Below are 24,486 nucleotides of genomic sequence, written 5' to 3'. Positions count from 1 at the left end.
AATCTTTCCAGAGGGAGGCCATCCCATAATATGAGGGCTACAAGTGAAAAACATTATCTGCAAGGCCTTGCCCCCTTCATTTCACATAACTGGGAGACCATTAAATGATGTTCGTAGTATGTGTAATGTGTACACTATGCAAGTTGGGTCTCCAGCTACATCAACAACTGGATGTTCTCTTTGCTTTAACCCAGCCACATCATAGTTGCTAGTGTACCCACCATCTGTTCTTCCCTAGTCGTTCAGATAGCTTTTTGTGTGGGATGGCTCATCTTCTAGTATTATGTGGACATTTTCATTGCGGTTAATGTCCATTTGGCTTTCTTAACAGAATACTGGGTTTCTATTTAATTCTCTAGTGAGTTGTATTTATCTAGCACCATAGAATTCTAGTTGTCTTCCTCCACTGCATTAATAGGTGTGTGTGTGTGTATTTATATTTATATACATTTACATTTACAAATAGATATAACATAGATATTCACTGGATTCATTCATTTAGTAATTGTTATTAAATAAATGAATCCAGTAAATATTTATAGCCAAATATGTACTTTATAACTATCTTTTTGGATATCCTTGCTACTTTGTTCCTATATATGGTCTCATGTCTTGAACAGTATATTATCTAATCATTTAGGATAAAGTACCTCATTCCAATCCATCTAAGCTTTTCAAACATCTAATTTCATAAGCTACATTTCTGCTTTGACAATATCAAGTTCTCTTTTATTTATGCTTCTCATATTCCATGTTCTGATTGGATGTGTCTGTGATCGCATAGTACATTTTCATAATTTAATATGAAATTCTTGTTCAACCAGTCCATATACTTTGAATGCATGTTGCGTGTTTGTGGCATTTTTTATTTTTCAAACTTGTAGCTTCTTAGCTAATACCTTTATGGGCATAATTAGAATGTGGTTTACAGCAGTAGCAGGGGTTTCAATGTATCTTGGATTGTTATTCATTAGTAAGCAATCAGACTTTATTTATCTATCTATCTATCAAATTTGTCACCACCGATCTCCTCCCACCAGAGGGACTCTGGGCAGTTTACAACAAAAGTAATCAATAAAAACAGTAAATATAAAATACAATGCAAGGTATAAAAATATAAACACTATTAATAAATAACTGTAAAGATAAGATAAGAGTAAAAATAGAGTCCAAGTGGCAAGATCTAAAACAGTTCATGTAGGTGAGGAGTGCTTTAGGGTGCCAGCCATCCCCAAGCGGAGCTACTCCCTTCTCCACCCCAAGCAAGATGGCAGAACCAAGTCTTCAGGTTCCTCTGAAAGGTCAGGAGCGATGGGGCTAACCTCACTTCCAGGGGCAGCATGTTCGACAGGGCGGGAGCTACTGCAGAGAAGGCCCGCTTCCTGGACCCCACCAAATGAAATTCTCTTGTAGATGGGGTCCGCAACATGCCCTCTCTGCATGATCGGGTGGGACAGGATGTAATGGGGAAGAGGCAGTCCCTCAGGTAACCTGGCCCCATGCCATGTAGGGCTTTAAAGGTGATAACCAACACCTTGAATTGGACTCAGAAGCAAACTGGTACCCAGTTCAGCTCACGCAGCAGCGGTGTTACATGTGCCCTTCTAGGGGCACCAAAAATAACCCACACGGCTGCGTTCTGGGCCAGCTGAAGCTTCCGGATACACTTCAAGGATAGCCCCATGTAGAGTGCATTGCAGTAGTCTATATGGGGGATAACAAGGGCATGAGTGACTGTTCGAAGGGCCTCCCAATCCAGGAAAGGGCGTAACTGGCTCAGAACACAAAGCTGTGCAAAGGCACTCCTGGCTGTGGCTGCCACCTGCTCTTTGAGCAGGAGCCGTGAGTCTAGGAGAACCCCCAGATTACGTAACGGGTCTGTCTGGGGCAGTGCAACCCCATCCAGAACCAAAGATGACAAAGTCATGGATATGGAAGAGCCATTAACCCACAGCCACTCCATCTTACCGGGGTTCAGCTGAAGCCTGTTGTTCCCCATCCAGACCCCTACAGCCTCCAGGCACCAAGAGAGGGCAGTCACAGCATCACTTACCTCACCCAGGATGGAGATGTACAATTGAGTATCATCAGCATATTGATGATACCTCATCCTGTGGTGACAGATTATCTCACCCAGCGGTTTCATGTAGATGTTGAATAGGAGAGGAGAGAGAACTGAACCCTGCGGCACCCCACAACGGAGGGGTCGAGGGTTGGACCTCTCCTTACCACCACTGATTGGGACCAGCCCTGGAGGAAGGAGGTGAACCACTGCAGGACCATGCCACCCACCCCCAACTCCCTGAGCTGCCCCAAAAGGATACTATAGTCGATGGTATTGAAAGCCACTGAGAGGCCAAGAAGAGCAAGGATGGATGCACTGTCCCATATCTGGGCCTGAAATCTGACTGAAAGGGGTCTAGATAATCCGTTTCATCCAGGGTCCTCTGGAGCTGCAATGTGACCACTTTCTCAACCACCTTCCCCAAAAAGGGGAGGTGGGAGACTGGACGAAAATTGTCCAGAACAATAGGGTCCAGCGATGATTTCTTGAGGAGGGGGTGCCTCCTTGAAGGCAGTTGGAAACACCCCCTCTCTCAAGGATGTATTAACCATTGCCTGGACCCAACCACATGTCACCTCCTGAGCTGCTTTTACCAGCTAGGAGGGACATGGATCTAGATGGCAAGTGGTGGAATTTACAGTCCGGAGGATCCTGTCTACTTCCTCAGGCCCAACAGGATCAAACTGTTCCCAGATAACTGGGCAAGTACGTTCCCCCGGTATCTCCCCAGACCATGCCTCACACTTTGAGTCTAACTTGGAGAGCATCCGAGCGATTTTATCCTGCAGATGCTCAGCAAATTCCTCTGCAGGTGGGTCACCGAGCCCACCTTCCCCAACAGCGATCGAGTAATTTTAAACAGGGCCATCGGGTGGCATTCTGCGGACACAATAAGAGCAGAGAAGTATTGACACTTCGCCACTCTTATTGCCACAAGGTAGGCCTTAATAGCGACTTTAGCCTGTGTTCGGTCAGATTTGGTCCTCGTCTTCCTCCAGCGGCGCTCTAGGTGTCTCTTAACCCTCTTCAGAATCCTCAGCTCCTCCGTAAACCACAGGGAGTGTCAGGTTCGATGGGACAAGAGAGGCCGCACAAGCGCGATCCTGTCCAAAGCCCCAGCCACCTCCCTATTCCAGGCAGCGGCCAGGGCTTCCACTGGACCATGCAGCAGATTCTTGGGGATAACCCCCAGCTCCCTCTGAAACCCAGCTGGGTCCATCAGTTGCCGGGGGCAGACCAATCGAATGGGTCCTGCCTCCCTGCAGTGGGGGGCGGCATAAGAGAATCTCAGGGCCACCAGGGCATGATTTGACCATGGCAATGGGGACAGCTGCAACTCTCCCCTCAGATCACATTGCCGCTGCTCCGACAAGAAAACCAAGTCCAGGGTGAGGCCACTGTCTCGAGTTGGGTCCTGAATAATCTGGGACGGGCCCATGGCTGCCATGGTAGCCATGAACTCCTGAGCTGCCTCCAAGGCACGCCCCAGGGATGGCAGATTTGAAGTCCCCCAAAACTATGAGTCTGGGGAACTCCACCACCAGCCCCGAGATGGCCCCACAGATTGTCTATGTTGTCCTGAAATTGCATTAGGGTTATCTATATCGGTATATGTTAAGGTAAAGTTGTTGATGACATGCCACTGTGAATACTTGTCATTGATTAAAATTCTCTTTTGAAGTTGGTTCCTACATTTCACTTTAGTAGCTTTAGAGGATGTTTTAATTAAATAGTAAATGTCCTTGGTTCATAATTTAATGCTGTAGGAGCATTGATCAGTAACTTATGCCAGAGACTTGAATAAGAAGAATATTTTATAAGATTACTTCTCCTTCTATTTAAAACCAAGATCATAAGGATTTACACTCACTTAAAAAACTTAAACTTTATACAGTATTATCAAGAAAATGGAAGAATGCAGCTTAAAGTTTAAACTGTTTAGATCTTGGCAAAATAAAAAAGCAAGTATATTTGTTTTCTATCTTGTTACTAATAATGAAACGTTACAGCAGTCCTCCTGGGAAACTAGTTCAAGAGATGTGGTGTCACTATGGAAAAAGCTTTGTCTTAAGTCCCTAAAGACTTTACCTTGTGCATAAAGAGAAACATCACTACTAGTTGTACACAGGAAACTGGTCAGAGAAACAGGCATAGCAAATGCAGTAGCGATAATGGATTTGATGTGCTTATTTTCTTGATACATATAGGAAGTTGAAGCTTTATATAGGAGAATTATTTAGGTTAAAAGTTAAAATACAAATAGTTGGTATACTGCAGCTAACTTTTTGGTGTTAATGGCAGTAAATTCTCGGTCTGATTTATTATCGAATACATGACAAACTGATACTATGAAAGTTTGTTAAACCCAACTTTTCAACAAAGTTGAAGATACATAAATGGATAAAATCAAAAAGAAATCTTATTAGCTATATATAGTAGCAGAAAATTCTTTTTGGACAGGTTCAACATTTTATTAACAATCCATTCCTTGAACTGAATTAATCCAGCAAGGCATCTATTTAAAAAGCTTAATTTACTGATGATACATTCCCAGTCGAGTGATGTATATTCATGTATCTGGTTGTAATGATTTTCTAGTATCTCTTTCTGAGGCTGTTGTTACTGATTTTAATCTTACTTTTTTCAGACTAATTGAACTGCATAGTTTCTAAATGATTTTTTTTTTTTTGCAGGAAAATAGAAATAGTGCAGTTTGCAAGTCGTACACGGCAGCTGTTTGTCCGATTATTAGCCTTAGTGAAATGGGCAAATAATGCTGGGAAGGTTGAAAAATGTGCGGTAAGTTTGAGTGACTGTGAGTAATGCCCAATGAAGTAAATGGAACCAAGATATTTGCTGCGTTTCATCCAGCTAAAATAATTGTGGTTTATTGGTTACCAACCTTTCAAATGCTAAAATGCCATGGACATTAAATACTTTTTTGTTTTTTTAAAGATCTTATCTGGTGTCACAGATAGGTGTTGTTGTTTATTCGTTTAGTCGCTTCCGACTCTTCGTGACTTCATGGACCAGCCCACGCCAGAGCTTCCTGTCGGTCGTCAACACCCCCAGCTCCCTCAGGGACGAGTCCGTCACCTCTAGAATATCATCCATCCACCTTGCCCTTGGTCGGCCCCTCTTCCTTTTGCCCTCCACTCTCCCGAGCATCAGCATCTTCTCCAGGGTGTCCTGTCTTCTCATTATGTGGCCAAAGTACTTCAGTTTGGCCTTTAATATCATTCCCTCAAGTGAGCAGTCTGGCTTTATTTCCTGGAGGATGGACTGGTTTGATCTTCGTGCAGTCCAAGGCACTCTCAGAATTTTCCTCCAACACCACAGTTCAAAAGCATCTATCTTCCTTCGCTCAGCCTTCCTTATGGTCCAGCTCTCGCAGCCATATGTTACTACGGGGAACACCATTGCTTTAACTATGCGGGCCTTTGTTGTCAGTGTGATGTCTCTGCTCTTAACTATTTTATCGAGATTTGTCATTGCTCTTCTTCCAAGGATTAAGCGTCTTCTGATTTCCTGACTGCAGTCAGCATCTGCAGTAATCTTCGCACCTAGGAATACAAAGTCTTTCACTGCTTCTACATTTTCTCCCTCTATTTGCCAGTTATCAATCAAGCTGGTGGCCATAATCTTGGTTTTTTTGAGGTTTAGCTGCAAACCAGCTTTTGCACTTTCTTCTTTCACCTTCATCATAAGGCTCCTCAGTTCCTCTTCGCTTTCAGCCATCAAAGTGGTATCATCTGCATATGTGAGATTGTTAATGTTTCTTCCAGAGATTTTAACTCCAGCCTTGGATTCCTCAAGGCCAGCTTGTCGCATGATGTGTTCTGCATACAAGTTGAATAGGTAGGGTGAGAGGATACAGCCCTGCCGTACTCCTTTCCCAATCGTAAACCAGTCTGTTGTTCCGTGATCTGTTCTTACTGTTGCTACTTGGTCGTTATACAGATTCTTCAGGAGGCAGACAAGATGACTTGGTATCCCCATACCACTAAGAACTTGCCACAATTTGTTATGGTCCACACAGTCAAAGGCTTTAGAATAGTCAATAAAACAGAAATAGATGTTTTTCTGAAACTCCCTGGCTTTTTCCATTATCCAGCGGATATTGGCAATTTGGTCTCTAGTTCCTCTGCCTTTTCTAAACCCAGCTTGTACATCTGGCAATTCTCGCTCCATGAACTGCTGAAGTCTACCTTGCAGGATCTTGAGCATTACCTTACTGGCATGTGAAATGAGTGCCACTGTTCGATAGTTTGAACATTCTTTAGTGTTTCCCTTTTTTGGTATGGGGATATAAGTTGATTTTTTCCAGTCTGATGGCCATTCTTGTGTTTTCCAAATTTGCTGGCATATAGCATGCATTACCTTGACAGCATCATCTTGCAAGATTTTCAACAGTTCAGCTGGGATGCCGTCGTCTCCTGTTGCCTTGTTATTAGCAATGCTTCTTAAGGCCCACTCAACCTCACTCTTCAGGATGTCTGGCTCTAGCTCACTGACCACACCGTCAAAGCTATCCCCGATATTGTTATCCTTCCTATACAGGTCTTCTGTATATTCTTGCCACCTTTTCTTGATCTCTTCTTCTTCTGTTAGGTCCTTGCCATCTTTGTTTTTGATCATACCCATTTTGGCCTGGAATTTACCTCCAATGTTTCTAATTTTCTGGAAGAGGTCTCTTGTCCTTCCTATTCTATTGTCTTCTTCCACTTCCGCGCATTGCTTGTTTAAAAATAATTCCTTATCTCTTCTGGCTAACCTCTGGAATTTTGCATTTAATTGGGCATATCTCCCCCTATCACTGTTGCCTTTTGCTTTCCTTCTTTCTTGGGCTACTTCTAGTGTCTCAGCAGACAGCCATTTTGCCTTCTTGGTTTTCTCTTTCTTTGGGATGTATTTTGTTGCTGCCTCCTGAACAATGCTGCCAACTTCTGTCCAGAGTTCTTCCGGGACCCTATCTACTAAGTCCAGTCCCTTAAATCTATTCTTCACCTCCACTGCATATTCCTTAGGAATATTAGTGAACTCATATCTAGCTGATCTGTGGGTCTTCCCTAATCTCTTGAGTCTGATCCTAAATTGTGCAAGAAGAAGTTCATGATCTGAACTACAGTCAGCTCCAGGCCTTGTTTTTACCGACTGTACAGATGTCCGCCACCTTTGGCTGCAAAGGATGTAATCAATTTGATTTCGGTGTTGTCCATCTGGTGAAGTCCATGTATAAAGCCGTCTCTTAGGTTGTTGGAAGAGAGTGTTTGTTATGCAGAGTGAATTGTCTTGGCAAAATTCTATCAGCCTATGTCCTGCTTCATTTTGTTCTCCCAGGCCATACTTACCTGTAATTCGAGGTGTCATTTGACTGCCCACCTGAGCATTCCAGTCTCCTGTGATGAAAATAACATCTCTTTTAGGCGTGTTGTCCAGTAGGTGCTGCAGATCCTCATAGAACTGCTCTACTTCAGCTTCTTCAGCATTTGTGGTTGGGGCGTATATTTGGATCACTGTGATGTTAGATGGCTTGCCCTGAATTCGAATTGAGATCATTCTGTCGTTTTTTGGGTTGTATCCAAGCACTGCTTTAGCCACTTTACTATTAATTATGAAGGCTACTCCATTTCTTCTGTGGTCCTCTTGTCCACAGTAGTAGATCTGGTGGTCATTTGATGTGAAGTGGCCCATTCCAGTCCATTTCAGTTCACTGACGCCCAGAATGTCTATCTTTAATCTTGACATCTCACCAATAACCACATCCAATTTGCCCTGGCTCATAGATCTTACATTCCAGGTTCCAATGGTGTGTTTATCCTTAGAACATCGGATTCGCCGTTCACCACCAGCACCGTCGGCCGCTAGCCGTCCTTTCGGCTTTGAGCTAGCTGCGTCATCACGTCTGGGGCTAGTTGAGCTCATCCTCTGTTCCTCCCCAGTAGCATTTTGACCATCTTCCGACCTGGGGGTCTCACCTTCCGATGGTATACCGACATATCTCTGGTTGTACTGATCCATTTAGTTTTCACGGCAAGAATACTGGGGTGGGTTGCCATTACCTTCCCCAGGGATCGCATTCAGTCTGACCTCTCTGCCATGACCTTCCCGTCTTGGGTGTCCCTTCACGGTTTAGCTCATGGCATCATTGAGGTGCTCAAGCTCCAGCACCACGACAAGGTAACGATCCTTTGCTGAAGCACAGATAGGTAGGAAAATACTATTTCCTTCAGATGTTCCTTCAAAGTACTTTCAGACTTGCAAGATTCTGTTAATGTAATCTTAGCTTAATCTGGTCTTGCTTCCTGTCTGATCCACCTAGTAAGGCTGACACATCCCTACTTATTTCCAACCATGAAATTCTTATCTCTTTTTAAAGTAATTTAGAAATAAGGTATTTAAATAAAGTATCCTTCCACCTGGGAATGTCAGACACAAATTCCCGTGGGCAGTGCTTCAGATCCCCAAGCGTTGTCAGTCACCTTCCTGCAGTTGGGTCCTAAGTAAGTTTGGCTTCTCTAACAATCTTGGATAAATTTCATTCAGTCTATAACTAGACTATTTTGATTAATTGCAGATCTCTGGCTTTTCTGCAGACTTTTTGCTTTCCATGGGTTATGACCAAATTAGAATGCTTCTTCAACAGAAAATCCTAGATGTTGCAAGGGAAATGAGTTGAATCTAGCTCCTGTCAGCTCCTAGAGTCTGAGGCTGTGGCAAGGCAAATGTTGCCACCCTAGTATTGCCTACATCATTGCAGTGGCATTTCTTGCCAATATCCTTCAATCTTTTCTGCTGGAAAGCAGATTTAGTAAGATGACCTATAAGGAATGCACTTAAAATTGTGCTGCAGGGGTGGTTGAAATACAGGGGGCATATCCTGCTATACTATGAGTTTGATAGTGATTTGAACAATAAACGTCTTATTCCCTATTAGTAAACTTTCCACCATCCAATGATGAATTCTTGCTCATGTTTTTACTATTACCTATAAGGTGGCAAAATTTGGTACAGCATAGAGTGTGACAATAGATAATGAGTGGTTTCCAAAACTGGTAATCCATCTCACCCAGCATTTATAGCAATTAATCTCCCACTGCTTTTTTGTAACTATTTGTTCAGCTATGTACTGTTATATTGTCTGGATGTTTTAGAGCTTATCGGTTATTTTAAGTTACTGGTCTTTGGCTGTAAAAAAAGTGTTTGTTCAAAAATATGATGCATTGTTCCCAAGTGACTTGTGCCTCTCTAGGATATGCTCTTAGGTTTTTTCCTAGTTTTAGGAAAAACTAGGAAAAACCTTTGTTGGCAAAGGTCAGGAAATGAGCATAATAATATCATGATGCAAGCTCCTCCCATTCTGTATATTTGTCACAGACTTGCATGCATGCACATATGGGCTGGAACTTTGTGATGTCATTTGTTTATTTATTTGTTATTTGGTAATCAGATTCTGCAGACATCACTCATAATTTATATCTACTCTTAAATTGTATGTATGTTTGTCTATAATTGCACTTTATCTAAATAATTTCTAGGGTACTGTGTAATAATTAAAAATGCAAAATAAAAATATAGTCTAATAAAGATATCACAATAGTATTGGGTTAGCTAGGATTTTGTTTCTGATCTCAACTTCAGCTCCCACTCAGGTGTCACGCTTTTTCTTTCTTTCTACCCATTGGCAAACTCTCATGTATTCTCTTCGCCTGGATTGGCAGTCCATTTTGGTAGAAGTCAGTTTTTTCTCAGTATGGGGTTCCCTACCCTTCTCAGTTTGAGCAGTGGGCTTGTCACCTGTCATAATTCAGTGGCGCTGCTTCCTTGATTTCTTAGAGAAGTCAACCTATAGCTATAGTGATGCTGCTTGGACAAGATATACTGCCAGATGACTATACAGATATTTGTTTGATAGGTTGTTGTTTCTCTTTTTTCCATGGTTCCTCAATAGCCATAATTCCCAAATTGTCTTGCAAATACATGCTCTTGCACACCCAACTGCTGCACTTACTTAATATGGTTTGTGTATTTAGTTAAGAAATACAGTATGTAGTCTTAAAGATTAATATTAATGGTAACATATTTTCTTATATAGACTACAGTATTTATTTCACCATAACTTTTAGCTTTTGGAATAGGAGACTTATAAGTAGTTGGGTTGCATAGGAAAATTTAGAGATGATTTAAGAGTAAATAATTAAAGGAGGATTTATTTCTGTGTATAATTTTTTTTAACAGATGATATCAAGCTTTTTAGATCAACAAGCTATTCTGTTTGTGGACACTGCTGATCGGTTAGCATCGCTAGCCCGAGATGCTTTGGTTCATGCCCGTCTGCCGAACTTTGCTATCCCATATGCTATTGATGTACTGACAACTGGGTCATATCCACGATTGCCAACATGTATACGGGTAAATTACTCTGTAATGTTAAAATGCTGTCTTAAATGCCCTTCCCACATTATTTCAAGGGCAGTTTTCTTCACAGCGTTGTGTCATTTCTGAATATAGCTTTGTTGAAATGGTTTTAGTCATTAGAATGTTTACTGATTGAAAAAATTATGCGAAATATTTCTCATTGATCTTAAGATCCTTCGTTGGGATAGATGATAATTTACCCACTGTCAAATACCACAATAATATTGTTATTAGGCCTACATAAAGGTAACATAGTAGTTTGTAAATTTCTCCAGAACTTTGTATCAGGCTAGGTTTAAGAATACATTCTGGTTATTGTTGATGAATAGTTAAAAAATAGTTTTATTTTTTTAAATTATGAAAGCGTTTGAATAAGATTCTTGCTTTGAGTGTTCTATTATTATTCTATTAAATAATCATTCTATTATTATTTAGTTGTAAATTATATTGACTGATTACTTTCTAATTAAATGATTCAATTTTTATTATGTGATCTACTTTCTGCCAGCTTAGTTGGGCTTACAGTTGTGTGACCTCTCAGGCTCAGTAGATCCTGATTTTTGTATTTAGCCCCATTCTGATTATAGTTTGCTGAAATTCACTTTTTATTTCAAATTGCATGAAATTATTGTAAACTCTATAGGTAAGCCTAGATATTTCTTAGACTCATGGCTAATAGGAGTCTATAATATGGATGCCAAGGTTTGTCCTTGCAGTTTTAGCATATGTGCTTCTTAATGAAATGCAGAATAAGTTAAATTTCACTTATCCACAACAGGATAAAATAATTCCTCCTGATCCAATAACAAAAGTTGAGAAACAAACAACCCTGCATCAGTTAAACCAGATTCTCCGCCACCGACTAGTAACCACAGATCTTCCACCACAGCTGGCAAATCTTACAGTAGGTAAGAATTGGAATTACTTTATCTGTGACCAAGGGGGCTTAAATTCTATACATGACTTAAAAGTAATCTCTGAAAGATCCAAAGATTCAAGAGGATGAATCATGACTATAAGGGATATGGGAACCTTTTTTGTATCTGTCTCTCTCCAAACTTTAATGTTAAGAAATAATTTGTTTCTGTCTGAGTGAAGTTCCTAAATTGCTTGTTTGCAGGCTGATGAAAATAAACATAGACAAATTGAATATAATTAATAGGTTAGGGTTAATGCCCTCTATGGCCTTGGAAAAATAGCAGTATATGCATCTAGCTGAAGATCCAGTTTACTGTCTATGCAGGCTCCTGGATCCAACCCTGGTCCAAGTTGACCAGGTAGTGGGTGTGGATATGTATGCATTTTACTAATTGTATCTGCAGTAGTAACTACATTCTTTCTTGGAGAACAACACTGTTCCACTCTAATTGTTAAGACCTGTGTTTTGGCTAGCTCTCATTTTAATTTCAAAACAAGATGGAAGTGGGTTAAAGAGAAGGGGTAGCTGCAGTGGTAAGGAAAGAAAAAGGAGAAAAAATTAGAAGTTAGCGAAGGGAAGGGGAGAAGTTAGCGAAGGGAACAGGAAAAGAAGGTCTATTTAGGCATTATGAAAGAATTACATTCTCTTCAGACTAATCTTCAACATCACCCAGTAGTGATGTCTGCAGTCATCTATACCTCCTCTCCAGTCTTCCTTTTTAGTAGCCTCTTTTGCTGACCCCTCTCAATTTAGAGAAAATTATTCTTCTTGAGGTTTTTAATCTGCTTTTGTTTTTCTGCTTTATATCTTGTTTTGTTATTTTATTGAATTCTGCTTTTAGCTAATGGTCGTGTAAAGTTTCGTGTGGAAGGTGAATTTGAGGCTACCTTAACTGTGATGGGAGATGATCCTGATGTTCCATGGCGCCTTCTCAAATTGGAAATTCTTGTTGAGGATAAAGAGACTGGAGGTAATGGCAAAAGATATCTGGTTGAAAGCTTATTTCTGAACATTAGTCCCAAAAGGGTGCACTTTGTTAACCCTTCAGTCAAAGTAAATTGTGATGATTCCACAATCATCTTAAATGCTTCTGTCTGTCAAATTTCACTCTTGGTTCTCTCAGAGTGTATGCTGCATTGGTAGCCACTTTTCACCCAGTAATGAAATCTTGCTATGTTCCTCTAAGATAAAAGACTTCGAGCAACATTTTAAGTAGTGTTAGGTCATCTTTTTATTTTATTTTAATGGTAGATGGCCGTGCTTTGGTCCATAGTATGCAGATCAGTTTCATCCATCAGTTGGTCCAGTCCCGGCTGTTTGCTGATGAGAAACCTCTGCAGGACATGTACAACTGCCTACGTATCCTTTCAAGTAACTTGCTGTGAATTGATATGGACCCTAGAATATTTTTACTGGAAAAAATATATTCTAAGCTCATAATTTAATGCTCTAACAAGGAAAAAAGAGTGTCCGTTAAAACAGAATGACCATTCAATCCAAAAGGGCTTTTATACATGCCTGTTTTATGCATCCATAAAATGGGAATGCAATTTTACATATGTGTAAACTGAATGAGGCTACATATGCCCAGGAGTGTTTAATATATAGGCAGATTTTATCAATTGCATCTAAATTCCACTATATCAAGTTCTGTAAAAGGAGGGATTTGTCTATTATATTCTAGTGAAAAACCTGCTTTATTGGTTAAGCACAGTTAGTAAAATTTTATGAAAAAAGAGGAATTCAGATATTTTAATCAGTGTGCGATGTGTTTATATGAAAGTGATCTGGTGAGAAACAGCATACATATCACAGAATTACAGTTCAGTAAAATGAAAATACATTTCTGTGAAATTAATGAAACAAGCACAATTTCATTGTTACTCGTTTGTTTAGACTCTTTGTATATATTGAGAAACCCACATGGGCAAAGGAATACAAAAATTCAGATAATCTGAAAAAGATATTTACTTCACAGAATTTTAGTTGTATTTAGAATTCTTGAAATATTTAAAATCAGTGTATTGTGAAGCATATTTTCTCTATATATGCCATAAATATGCCATAAATATGCCATGAAATTCCTCTTAATAACAACTTTCTATTGTGTTGGTCAAGACTGGTATTATGATTTATAAGGGAGAACAAGTTTTAGCAATAATATAAGACTAAATTTCTTACTGAAATTGGTAGCAATCTATTTTATTTATGCATTTTACTTTGATATTGTTCTTCTTTCTAAAGAAGCTCAAACTATTTACTTAACCAGAACACTTTAGATTCCTTCTGCCTGTCCCTGCAGTTGGAAGTTTTACATTCACAGACTTTAATGCTGATCCGAGAACGCTGGGGTGACCTTGTACAAGTGGAACGATACCATGCAGGCAAATGCCTCTCTCTCTCTGTCTGGAAGTAAGTGAAATTGCTATCTGTAGATGTTCATACGGTCAATCCAGACACAGAAGATGACAAAAGACTATATTTGTAATTTTAATGTTTGTTTTTAGTTATAAATTTTTATATACCTTTTTATATTCCCATTTTTTTAATGTAATATATTTGTGATATGTATGATGTGCTGCCGTACGATAAATAAATAAATAAAATCCAGACACAATTGTATTTATAAGAATTATTTATTAAACAATTTATATGGGTTCCATGAGAGCCAGTTTGGTGTAGTGGTTAAGGCTTCAGGCTAGAAACCGGGAGACTGAGTTCCAGTCCCACCTTAGGCACAAAGCCTGCTGGGTGACCTTGGGCCAGTCGCGCGCGCTCAGCCTTGGGAAGCAGGCAAGGGCAAACCACTTCTGAAGTCTTGCCAAGAAAACTGCGGGAACTAGTCCAGGCAGTCGCCGAGAACCAGACATGATTGAACAACAACAAAAAAATGGTTTCCATATAACAATATTATATTTATATTGTTGGAAACTGAAATAATGAAAGCTCAGGAGCTCTTATACTAGTATAATTTGCTATATAGTATATAGTATGGATTGTATGGATTTGAAGAGAGGTACGCTGTTTCTTAAATAAGTTATATGTAATTAATTTCTGAAATGAGGGTAAATAGTTAACATAATAAGAGCAAATATTCTGACTTGAAGGTAATACGTTATGTTGGGGGTATTTTAGAGTCAAAACTTCCAAAACACCCGCAAGCATAGTTAGTCAGGTTCTGTTCTATAGGCAAAGCTTTCACAGTATTAGTGCTCTTGGAAATGCACGCCCTAGGAAATAGCTAGGTGCACACCTTATATAATTAAATAGGCGCAGATTTGAAATCTACAAAATCTTCCTAATCTTTGCAGTTGGTGCAGAAATTGTACAATTTTAAGACTCAAATATCTTGTCATTGAGGATTATCACTGGATGAAACACACACACACACACACACACTCACTCTCAGTGTAGATCACAGTGAGAGGTTGCAACTGCCTGTACCAACGTGTAATGGAAATGCAGTTGCTGCTTCTGTGAATTTGTTTAATGGTTGGTAAGAAGTTAGAGAGGATCACTATTCTAGTATGCTATACAACAGCTACTGAAATATATAAAAGGGAACATTTAATAGTATGATCTCAGATATAATGAGAAGTAGAAGCAACATCCTGTCTTCTTTAGACATGTATGAATACTCCTTTATATGATATTTTCAGGGCAGCACACAATATCTGAAACCTAATTTAAAGAAGACATTAACAGTTTTGCGTCCATTATATTTGTTCCTAGTGTTCTGTGTTAAATGTAAAGTACTGGTATTAACTTTGTCTTGTTACTTTAGGGCTCAAAGAACATCTAATATACCATTTTAACCAATGTAACCTGGCTCATGATTTGAGATTAGGCTTAGAGTTCAGGCTGCTTGTTCACTTGGCAGTAGGGATAAATGAGAATTTTAGATATAGGCCACAAACTTTCTGGGTAATACTATTATGGTTCTAGAGTTCTCTCCCAAATGAACTACTCATAGTTCCTCACATGATAGTAAATAACACATGGCACCAATAATACAGGCCTTCAAACCAGTTTTAAAACTTACTTCTACCAGGCCACTCTTTTAACCAGTGCTTTTGTGGTTTTCATCCCTGAGGTGATTAAATGTGCCTTAGGGACATTTTCATTGTGAAGTTGTTACATTGTTGTAGCAGGTCTGTTAGAAGAAAGCAGTAAGCAAAAGTGATCAGCAGAGCTGAGAGTGATATATTAAGCATAATTGTCAAGAATTTGAAACAACAAATTAAAGAATTCTTAAGATTATGATTGTGTACCTGTTACAGAAGTTTGAAAATGTGTCTCGAACTTTATAGGGAAAACAGTTACATTCTTGTTTTAACAGTAATGTTTTACCAATTTATTTGAATGTTCTACAAAATTGGATTTTTATTTAACACAATATTTCTTTATTAAGCCAACAAATTGTTGGGAGAAAAACAGGAACTGCATCTCTTCATAAAGTCACCATTAAGATTGATGAGAATGATGTATCAAAGCCTTTGCAAATTTCTCATGAACCTCCCCTTCCAACATGTGATTCCAAACTAATTGAGAGAGCTATGAAGGTAAAGTTCAGCAATTTAAGTTGTCTCAATTTAAAAAGACTCTTTTTTAATCCATATATTTATTGTTAAAATACTGGGATATAAAGAAAATAGGAAAAAGCAAATATTGAAATGCAAAAAAAGCAAGATGATAGAAAAGATACTACATTTGAATAAAAAAAAAGACTTTTAAAACAGTGGCAGTTTAGAAATGTTAAATTGTTTTGCAAAATTGTTTACCAAGGCTGGAAAGACTTATATATTGCAAAATTCATTATCAGTATGAAATATAAAAATATTTATATTTATATAAAATATAAAAAGAGTTCTGGGATGGACAGATAATCTTGCTCCATTACCTGCATTGTAGCAATATTTCTCATTGAAAAAAACAACTCGCTTGATTTAAGCTTTTAGAGGATACTTACCATGGACCTACTACTTAGTTTAGATGAAACTAAACCATAATAAAGGTGCTTGAGCTACTGTACAAATGTCCCCTTACGACTGCAAACTCTTCAAAAAGTCCTGTTTTTTAATAACTGCTTTTACTTTGATTTTTGTAGATAGACCATTTGTCAGTAGAGAAGCTTCTAATAGACAGTGTCCATGCAAGAGCACATCAGAAACTCCAGGAACTGAAGGCCATTCTTAAGAGCTACAACACCAGTGAAAATTGTATGTGGCAGTATCTATATAATCTTTTTTTATCTTACTTCAAAATAGAAGGCTTGATTCTGAAATAAATTAATTACTCTGCCAATTTGTCTCTGCCTCATAGAATAATAATAATAGTAATAATAATAATAATTATTATTATTATTATTGAACACCATCGGCGTTAACAAAATCACCATCAGTCAATTGCAAAAGGCAGCTTTACTTGGAACAGCTTACATCCTGCAATGATACATTTAAGACCATCAAACAACAACATCTGCCTATCCCAGGTCCTTGGGAAGGACACAATAGATGGACAAAAATGCCAAATCCAATCTAAACATCTGGCTGACTGTGCGACCAACCATAATAGTCTTAATTCACTGAACTGAGAGCTTTCTTGGCAATCATTGCCTTGAATATGTTATAGAGAAGTGATAAAATATTTTAACAATTGGAATTTTAACATTTTAACAAATTGTCAGCATTTCTTTTATGAAGAAAGTGACATGATCTGAATATTATTTAGTATTCTCACACTAGAGATTATTTCTTATATCCTTTTGAATTGGCTTTGATTACCTTTCAAACTTGTCAGCTATAAATTTTCAGGGTTTTAATTTTTTAAAAAAATGCTTAATTTATTTTAATGTGCTTATTCAAGAGGGACATACATTAAATTGTTGTGCTAGAACTTGCCTAAACCTAATTTTGGGTGATCTGTCAGTCTCATAGATCCAAGTCCATTCCATTTTGACAGGTCTGCTAACCTTTTGTGGAGGTGTTTTGGAGTAGGTTATAGAGGACAAGAGAATTAGGTTTATAGATTACCTTATGATTATAAAACATGCAGTGATTTCTCTTCTTAATAAAAATGAAGAGTTTTGATAAAAATCAATTGCTGGAGTCAGTGTTTATGCTTAATTCATATAGCAAGCTGCTATTTCTGTACTCCCTTCAGCACCTAGGTCTCTATGTAGATGGTTGGGGTCACTAATAGATATTGATGGTTCTTTAGTATTTAGCTGTTTTAATCATTAGTATACATATAAGTTAATGAACCAAAATATTCCACAAGGACTGAATGAAAAGTAATGCCTCCAATATTATAGGTAACCAACAGATGGCAGTATTGATGCACTGGAAGAGCTGATGAATTCTTTACTATCTGTAATTTCACTTCAATTGGCAGGAATTTGCTGTGAAAAAAGGTTTGTTGCTATTGTTTGTGAAATGGAAGCCTGCAATGAGAACTTGTCAGTGCACTTTAAGCAGTGCAACAGATTGAATTTTTGACTGCCAAAGGAGTTGCTGCAGTTGAAATTCATTGTGAAATGCAGGTTATGCATTATGCTTATGGTGATGATTGTGTTGAAGTGATTTGCTGGGCGAAAAATGTAAAGATGTAGGATTACTTTCCTATTTTGTTTATTAAAATATCCGTATATAGACTAAAGTTATGGAGGTGGAGGCATTACTAGTCATTCAATTCTTATATGTAAAAAGAAACAGTAAAGAGGGTGTTGGTAGCAAAACGGCATTCCTTGAAAATATAATTTTATTGATGGTCATTAAACTGAATGTACTTTTACTAAAACAGTTTTATTGAAAAAGGATTTTGGCTATGTTTGAAGCTTGCAGAGGTCCAAAGTTTAATTTACCTTTGAAACATTTCCTTAGTTAAAATTCCATCTCATCTTATGAATTCTCAATTCTTTAGCTTTTATTGAAACAGCTCTCCCCACACTTGTTATCCCTATTCTGGAGCCTTGCGGGCGATCTGAATGCCTACACATATTTGTAGACCTTCATTCTGGGATGTTTCAGTTAATGCTTTATGGAATTGGTAAGTAAATAAGAGTTAGCTTTGTCCTCATTTAAGACTCACTTCTGATTATTACATTACAACTTCCAGAATTCAGCTGTTTTTCTTTGGCCTGGAAACTAAAAGTAAAGGTTTTTATCACAGTACTAGCTAGTGTATTGTTTGTTTGTTTGTTTATTTATCATATTTTTTATCACCGCCCATCTCCCCCACATGGGGGACCCTGGGTGGTTCACAATAAAACCAATTTAAAATTCAATAAAATCATAAATAATAGCAATAATCAATAAACATAAAATATAATGAAATCCAAGTAACGGCAGATCTAATTCAACCCGTAAGGGGATAAGACCGGTCCCGGCAGGCGTAGGGAACCAACCAGCCCCAAGAATGGCTCTTCCTCTCCCCACTCCAAGCATGGTGACAAAACCAGGTCTTCAACTGTTTTCTGAAGTCCAGGAGGGAGGGGGCTATTAAAAGGCGTGGTGATGTCAAATATAGATATCTAGATCATTTGGTCACTTAGCATGTAGTAACTCACAAGCACAATGCAGTGTAAATGGAAAAATTATTTGCCAGAGAAAATAATGATTATTGATGCCAAAAAGAATGGAGAAATTTTGTTTAATACATTTTACAAATTAAATGGTTTGGTTATGATCATAGTTTGGCATAATACATTGAGCTTTATATAAGGCTTTTGCTCATAATAATTTTCTTAAAAGCTATACTGCAGAATAAAAAATACAAATTTTATGAATACAATTTAAACAATTCAAGCAAGCTTATCTGTAAAAATCTAAATAATAGCAACTAGCAACTAACATGAAATCTTTATGCAGATTACTACAACTCAGGTTTTTAAACAAGAAACTGAACCATTGATTATTCGAATTATATTGCTTGGTCTTTCCTATCTGTCCAAAAAAGCTCATTCAAAAAATGAAATATGTCAGCTCTCAACAACCCAACTTTTAGAGTTTGGCATGCACACAAACTTCCAGGATTGCATAATCACCTTTTTTGCAATATTCTAAACACAATATATCCAGAGTTCTTTGTAAACAGACAGATTCTATATTTGAGGGATATTATTTGCCATTTTGTAATATAGGATACTTGAATTCTCTATTACAAATTTGTATATTTTCCAAATCTATTTTAGTAAATTTTAAAATTTTTTGATGTTACCAGATTGTTAGTTTAGCCTCTATAAAAAGCCTTCAAAGATTCTGGAGTTTCAGTGGTTGGTAAAGCATCCGAACCAAACAGAGCCTTTGTTCTTGCATGCCCCCTTTTACAGAATTTCTTCATTAGCGAAGTGGTAGTTTAGACAAATTAAACTATAGTAACAAACTAGGATCTTAAATCCAGTTTTTTTAATTACTGAAGAAGAAAGATTGAAGGTTGAAAAGCAGGGAACTGTGTTCTGTACAGCATTCCATGGGAAGGCTTTGCAGTTATTAAAATTTTGAAATACTGGAATATGAGTTCTTAGCAAAATAATTCTTTTTTCCCATGGAGCGTCTTAAAATCTGTTGGTAGATTGTATAGTTGGTGCACATTTGGGGATCCCACAAAGCAGAATGGAAAAAGAGGAAGGTCAGAGATACTGAATATTGGATAGAGTCCATTGGATTGGATTAGATCCAGAATCAGTCATGCTTACAGTTGTTCTTCTGAAATTAATGAGAATTATATTAGATCTAATTAATTTCCGTGGGTCTATTTGAAGTATAATAATGTCTAGTTCCAACCTGTTGACGATATTTACTTCAAATAAAACAGATGAATGCCAAGTTTTTGGCTAAGAGCCATACACAATCTTTGTGTGGTATTCCAGGAGCAACACTCCCTGAAAATAACACAAATAAAACTGAATCATACTTTGTTTTAACTGAATTCTAATAAAAATAGAATATAATTTATATTTTTACTCCCATAAAGCTAACATTAATTTGTCCTCCTATAACATACAAGTACAATTTAGTGGCAATCCTTGGGTGGCGTGGGGGGCTTTAAGGAGCTGCATGTAGTCCTAAGGCTGTACATCCCAATGCAGTTCATAGAAGAATAGCCGTCACTGTTTTCTATAGCAAAAGTTTGCTTCCTGTGACAGGGTCTTTGTCATAGTGACCCACTCTCTAGTAACTTTCAGATTGGATTCCAGAGGATGCTGTTAATTCAGATGCTTCAATTCATGATCATTTTGCCTAGATAAAACAAGGCTGCTGTAGACCTTAAAGAATTATATTGACTTCTCTTTACTCCCAAGCCCAGTGCAAGGTGTTGGTTCCTACTTTTAACATCCTAAATACTTTTGAAGGAGTGCTGCTTCTTGCATTACCCTGTTTATTCTTTAAATCTTCAGAAGAGAACTTTCTTCATATACCATCAGTGGGGAAAATTTATTAATTTACCAAAGAAAGGCTTTTCTATATGGCATTTCCCAATCTTTTAGTATTGTCACAAATATACTATAATGATTCAATTTAGTTACAGCAGTAGCTTTACAGATAGATAATAAAATCACAGGGATAAATATAAGGAGGAAAAATTACTAAATTTATTCACACATGATATGATATTAACTCTCTCAAACACAGTATGTTCACCTCATGTTTCAAAAGAGTTGAAAGATTTTGCAGAATTCAGGTTTAATCATTAATTTCAACAAATCTCAATTGCTGTACATTTCATACTCCTCCAAAGATACAAAAACCCCTATCCAATATCTTAAAAATAACATCCAAACATGTCTTTTAAATTAAGGTATAAACATGACAAAAAATCTTTTAAAAATTACTTAATAATAACTATGCTCCAATATGAAAAAAGGTAAACCAGGATATGAAACCCTGGAACCACAACTTTTTTTATCATCCTGGGCTAAAATGAAGGCTCTGTCTAAATTAAACTTTTTATTTCAAGTTCTCCCAATAGAAAGTCTTGATAAAGTTTTCACAAAATGGCAAAAGATAATTGAATTTTTTTGTTTCATTTCAACCCTCCCAATAATCAATAGAAATAGTATTGAAACAATATCAGAAAAAGAGAAGATGGGTGAGTTCTATGCATAAGGTTGTAGAGTTAGTACACACCATCCTATTCACTTTGGAAGATCAATAAGAATAGCAGAGAGAAATTGAAAGTATAAAATATTTGAATGAATACTTCTTTTTGTTCAAGAAGGTCTAACTGAGGAAAGTAAAATGAAGGCATGATCTCAAAAATGTATATGTTGTTATGGAAATAGATATAATGGGATTAAAAGAAACTTTGGGAAACAACTAGATGAAAATACAGATAGTCCTCATTTAGTGACTGCCTCATTTAGCAGCTGTTCACAGTTACAGTGGTGATGAAAAAGTAACTTCATGACCAATCCTCACATTGATAACGTTCGCAGATCTGTAAAGCAAAGGAAAACTGAAGTAAGATCATAAGGACAGTCACAGTTTCACTTAGTGACCACTTCGCTTAACAACCAAATTGCGGTCCCAATTATGGTCACTAAATGAGGAAGCATTATGGGATGGGGGATTTCTATCAGCTTCTACCCAGGAGTTATATTTCAAGATTTTTCACCGATGGCATTTAAAGGTGGCCAACTCCAATTTTTAAGAAGAGTTTACCAGAAGATCCAAGAATTTTAGGCCTGTCAACTTAACATCTGTTATGGGGAAGATAGTAGAAACTGCTACTAAAGATAAAATTACCATAGAAATAGCACAAATATCCCATAATTATCCAGCAAAATATTGGAGGGGTTGTAAATAGAAGGGAACCTTCTTTCATCTTTGGTAGATATGTGAAAAGTATCAGATTTTTGGGGGAAAAGAGTATGAACTGAATGCTATAATTAAACTAAGAGTTTTTCACCAAAATTAGAACTATAAAATAGTTAAATAAATAATAAATAATAAGAACATACTACTTTTGGTAGCTAGATTTGTAATTGCTCATCATTGGAAATATAAGTATCGGATAAAATTCCAGGGTTGAAGAAACAGGATAGCAAACCTTCATGCAGCAGGATCAGGAGAGATTATATTTTTTAAGTGAATGATAATAAGTCTTCTGTCAATTCACAGGATATGTGGAAACTATGGTATCTAGTCTCTAGTAATGAGACTAGAAAGTTGTAATGCTAAACTGATCATTTTGCCAATCAAAATGTATTGTTATGTATTAAAAGAAAAAAATAATATTGTCCCAAAGTGATACAATTTCATTCTGAATCAAAACACTCCTTCTTGTCCAGGCTTTTTTCACTGATTTGAATAGTTTTTATACTACTTCTTTTGTAATGTTATTAAAAATATTTGTCTTTTTATAATATTGAATGTATTGCTCTGGAATCTCTTCTGCATGGAGATTGATTTTTAGATTGTTTAAAATAACAGCATCAAGACAGAAATCTATTCTGACTTAAAATTCTGTATTTTATTCAAATAAATGTAAATAATTTTAATTTAGGTGATAACTAGTACCTTTTCTTTGTAGATCAGCAGACCCTGGATGACGTAGAGAAGGCCATCAATGATGATATGAAGCGTATCATTCCCTGGCTTCAGCAACTCAAGTTAGTAAAAAGCAGTGTCAGGAAATTCAATTCTCCATCATTGTAAAAACAATTTTACTTTTAGAATATTTTTCTATGATTTCTACTTTAGCTCCGTTTTAGTAAGTGCAACAGGGAACTTTACTGTTGTTTATTTGAAAGGCTCAGATCTATACCCCCTAGCATGTTATTTGTACAGCATAGATTTTTACTAGCAAAGATCTAGAAAAGTTACTTTTCCTAATTGTTTCATATAATCTTGATTGGTCAACATGAATTGTGGCTAAAGCCTTTTTGATTCCTGAACACTATTGTGACCACTTACATTGTCATACATGTGTATCTGAAACGCAAAGCTCTTGAGTGGAGTATTTACCAAGTGTACATTCATTCGCTAGTTTCAAGCTGCTAGTCTTAGGATAAGAGGATATTCCTCTTATGGATCAAAATTGGTTAAGAAATCAAAAGCAGAGAATAGACTGATCTCACGGTGGAAGATTATAAAAAGTATGGTTTGTCCAGCATCTGTATTGAGCCAATACTAAATCATATATGAATGGCTTAGAAGTAAATAAGTTACCTCCAAATTTGCAGAATGAACAACAAAATGGCCAGTCATTCAGTGTGCATGTATAGTGTGAGAGTATCTGAGGTGAGAGGAGCTGACCAGGAAAAGAAATCTGGGATTGTGAATTTTTTTCTCCTCTCTTATACTAGATTCTGGAATCATCCCTTCACAGTAGGGAAATTCTGGAAAGCTGGAAATATTTATCATTACGGAAATCATTATCACAGGATTTTGTGATGGCCTCTGATTTAGGTGGATGGTTAAAGATTAAAAGACTAGTTATATCAGCAATTATTAAGAGTTTGCTAGTCAGATTGATTAAAGGCCATCTCTAGCTAATTTTCCTCGCAAATAACAGTTGTTGGGGAATAACAGGCCAGGATTCCTATTGTCATGGCTGATTTTGGCAAACAGCATACTTTTGTAAGTGTGATTAAGTATGCTTTTGATCTTGTTGAGGAACAGTTTTTTGTATTCTTTTGAGTCAGTTCTTTGGATTCTTAAATATTATTTATATCAGCAAGTTCATTTGCAATATGGAGATTCTAAACTGGAATTTTAAAAGGGTATTTTAAACATTTTCTATTTTTGCAGTTTTGTTTGCAACAAACAATATGCCCTTGAAAGTAAAAGAAATTGTTAAAATGTCCTTATTTTGTTTACGTAGTTAAGCATTTTCTCCCAGTAACGTTTTCTTTACAGTCGAATGTTTAATTTGCTGTTAAATTTTTAAGAAATCTGTTCATGAAAATTAATAATTTTACCAGTTTATTTGCACTGTTAATAACTAGGTTATATATTTCATTATGACTTAAATCAGAGTCAGTAGTTTTATGGGAATTTGTTAGATTAATAAAGTTCATTTGATTGTCTTCCACATTTTTCTTTAATGTCAAACTGTATGGGCAAAGACAATATGAAAGCCG

At 37.2% G+C, this 24,486-nt stretch overlaps 1 protein-coding gene across 2 annotated transcripts in view; it reads left to right on the top strand.

Moving 5' to 3' along the window:
- Window positions 1-24,486, top strand: part of MED14 (mediator complex subunit 14) — a 59,945-nt gene that overhangs the window by 8,887 nt on the left and 26,572 nt on the right. For both annotated transcript variants that reach the window (XM_063305253.1, XM_063305252.1), the window contains exons 3-12: window positions 4,759-4,864; window positions 10,304-10,477; window positions 11,262-11,391; window positions 12,244-12,372; window positions 12,654-12,761; window positions 13,682-13,814; window positions 15,814-15,964; window positions 16,510-16,621; window positions 18,324-18,449; window positions 22,935-23,013. In XM_063305253.1, coding sequence (XP_063161323.1) covers window positions 4,759-4,864; window positions 10,304-10,477; window positions 11,262-11,391; window positions 12,244-12,372; window positions 12,654-12,761; window positions 13,682-13,814; window positions 15,814-15,964; window positions 16,510-16,621; window positions 18,324-18,449; window positions 22,935-23,013 — 1,248 coding nt within the window. The remainder of the gene's footprint in view (window positions 1-4,758; window positions 4,865-10,303; window positions 10,478-11,261; window positions 11,392-12,243; window positions 12,373-12,653; window positions 12,762-13,681; window positions 13,815-15,813; window positions 15,965-16,509; window positions 16,622-18,323; window positions 18,450-22,934; window positions 23,014-24,486) is intronic.

This window comes from Candoia aspera, chromosome 5 (assembly GCF_035149785.1).
Source record: "Candoia aspera isolate rCanAsp1 chromosome 5, rCanAsp1.hap2, whole genome shotgun sequence".
Taxonomy (NCBI): Eukaryota; Metazoa; Chordata; class Lepidosauria; order Squamata; family Boidae; genus Candoia; species Candoia aspera.
Note: the sequence above shows the minus strand (reverse complement) of the source record. Positions and strands in the feature narration are given on the sequence as shown.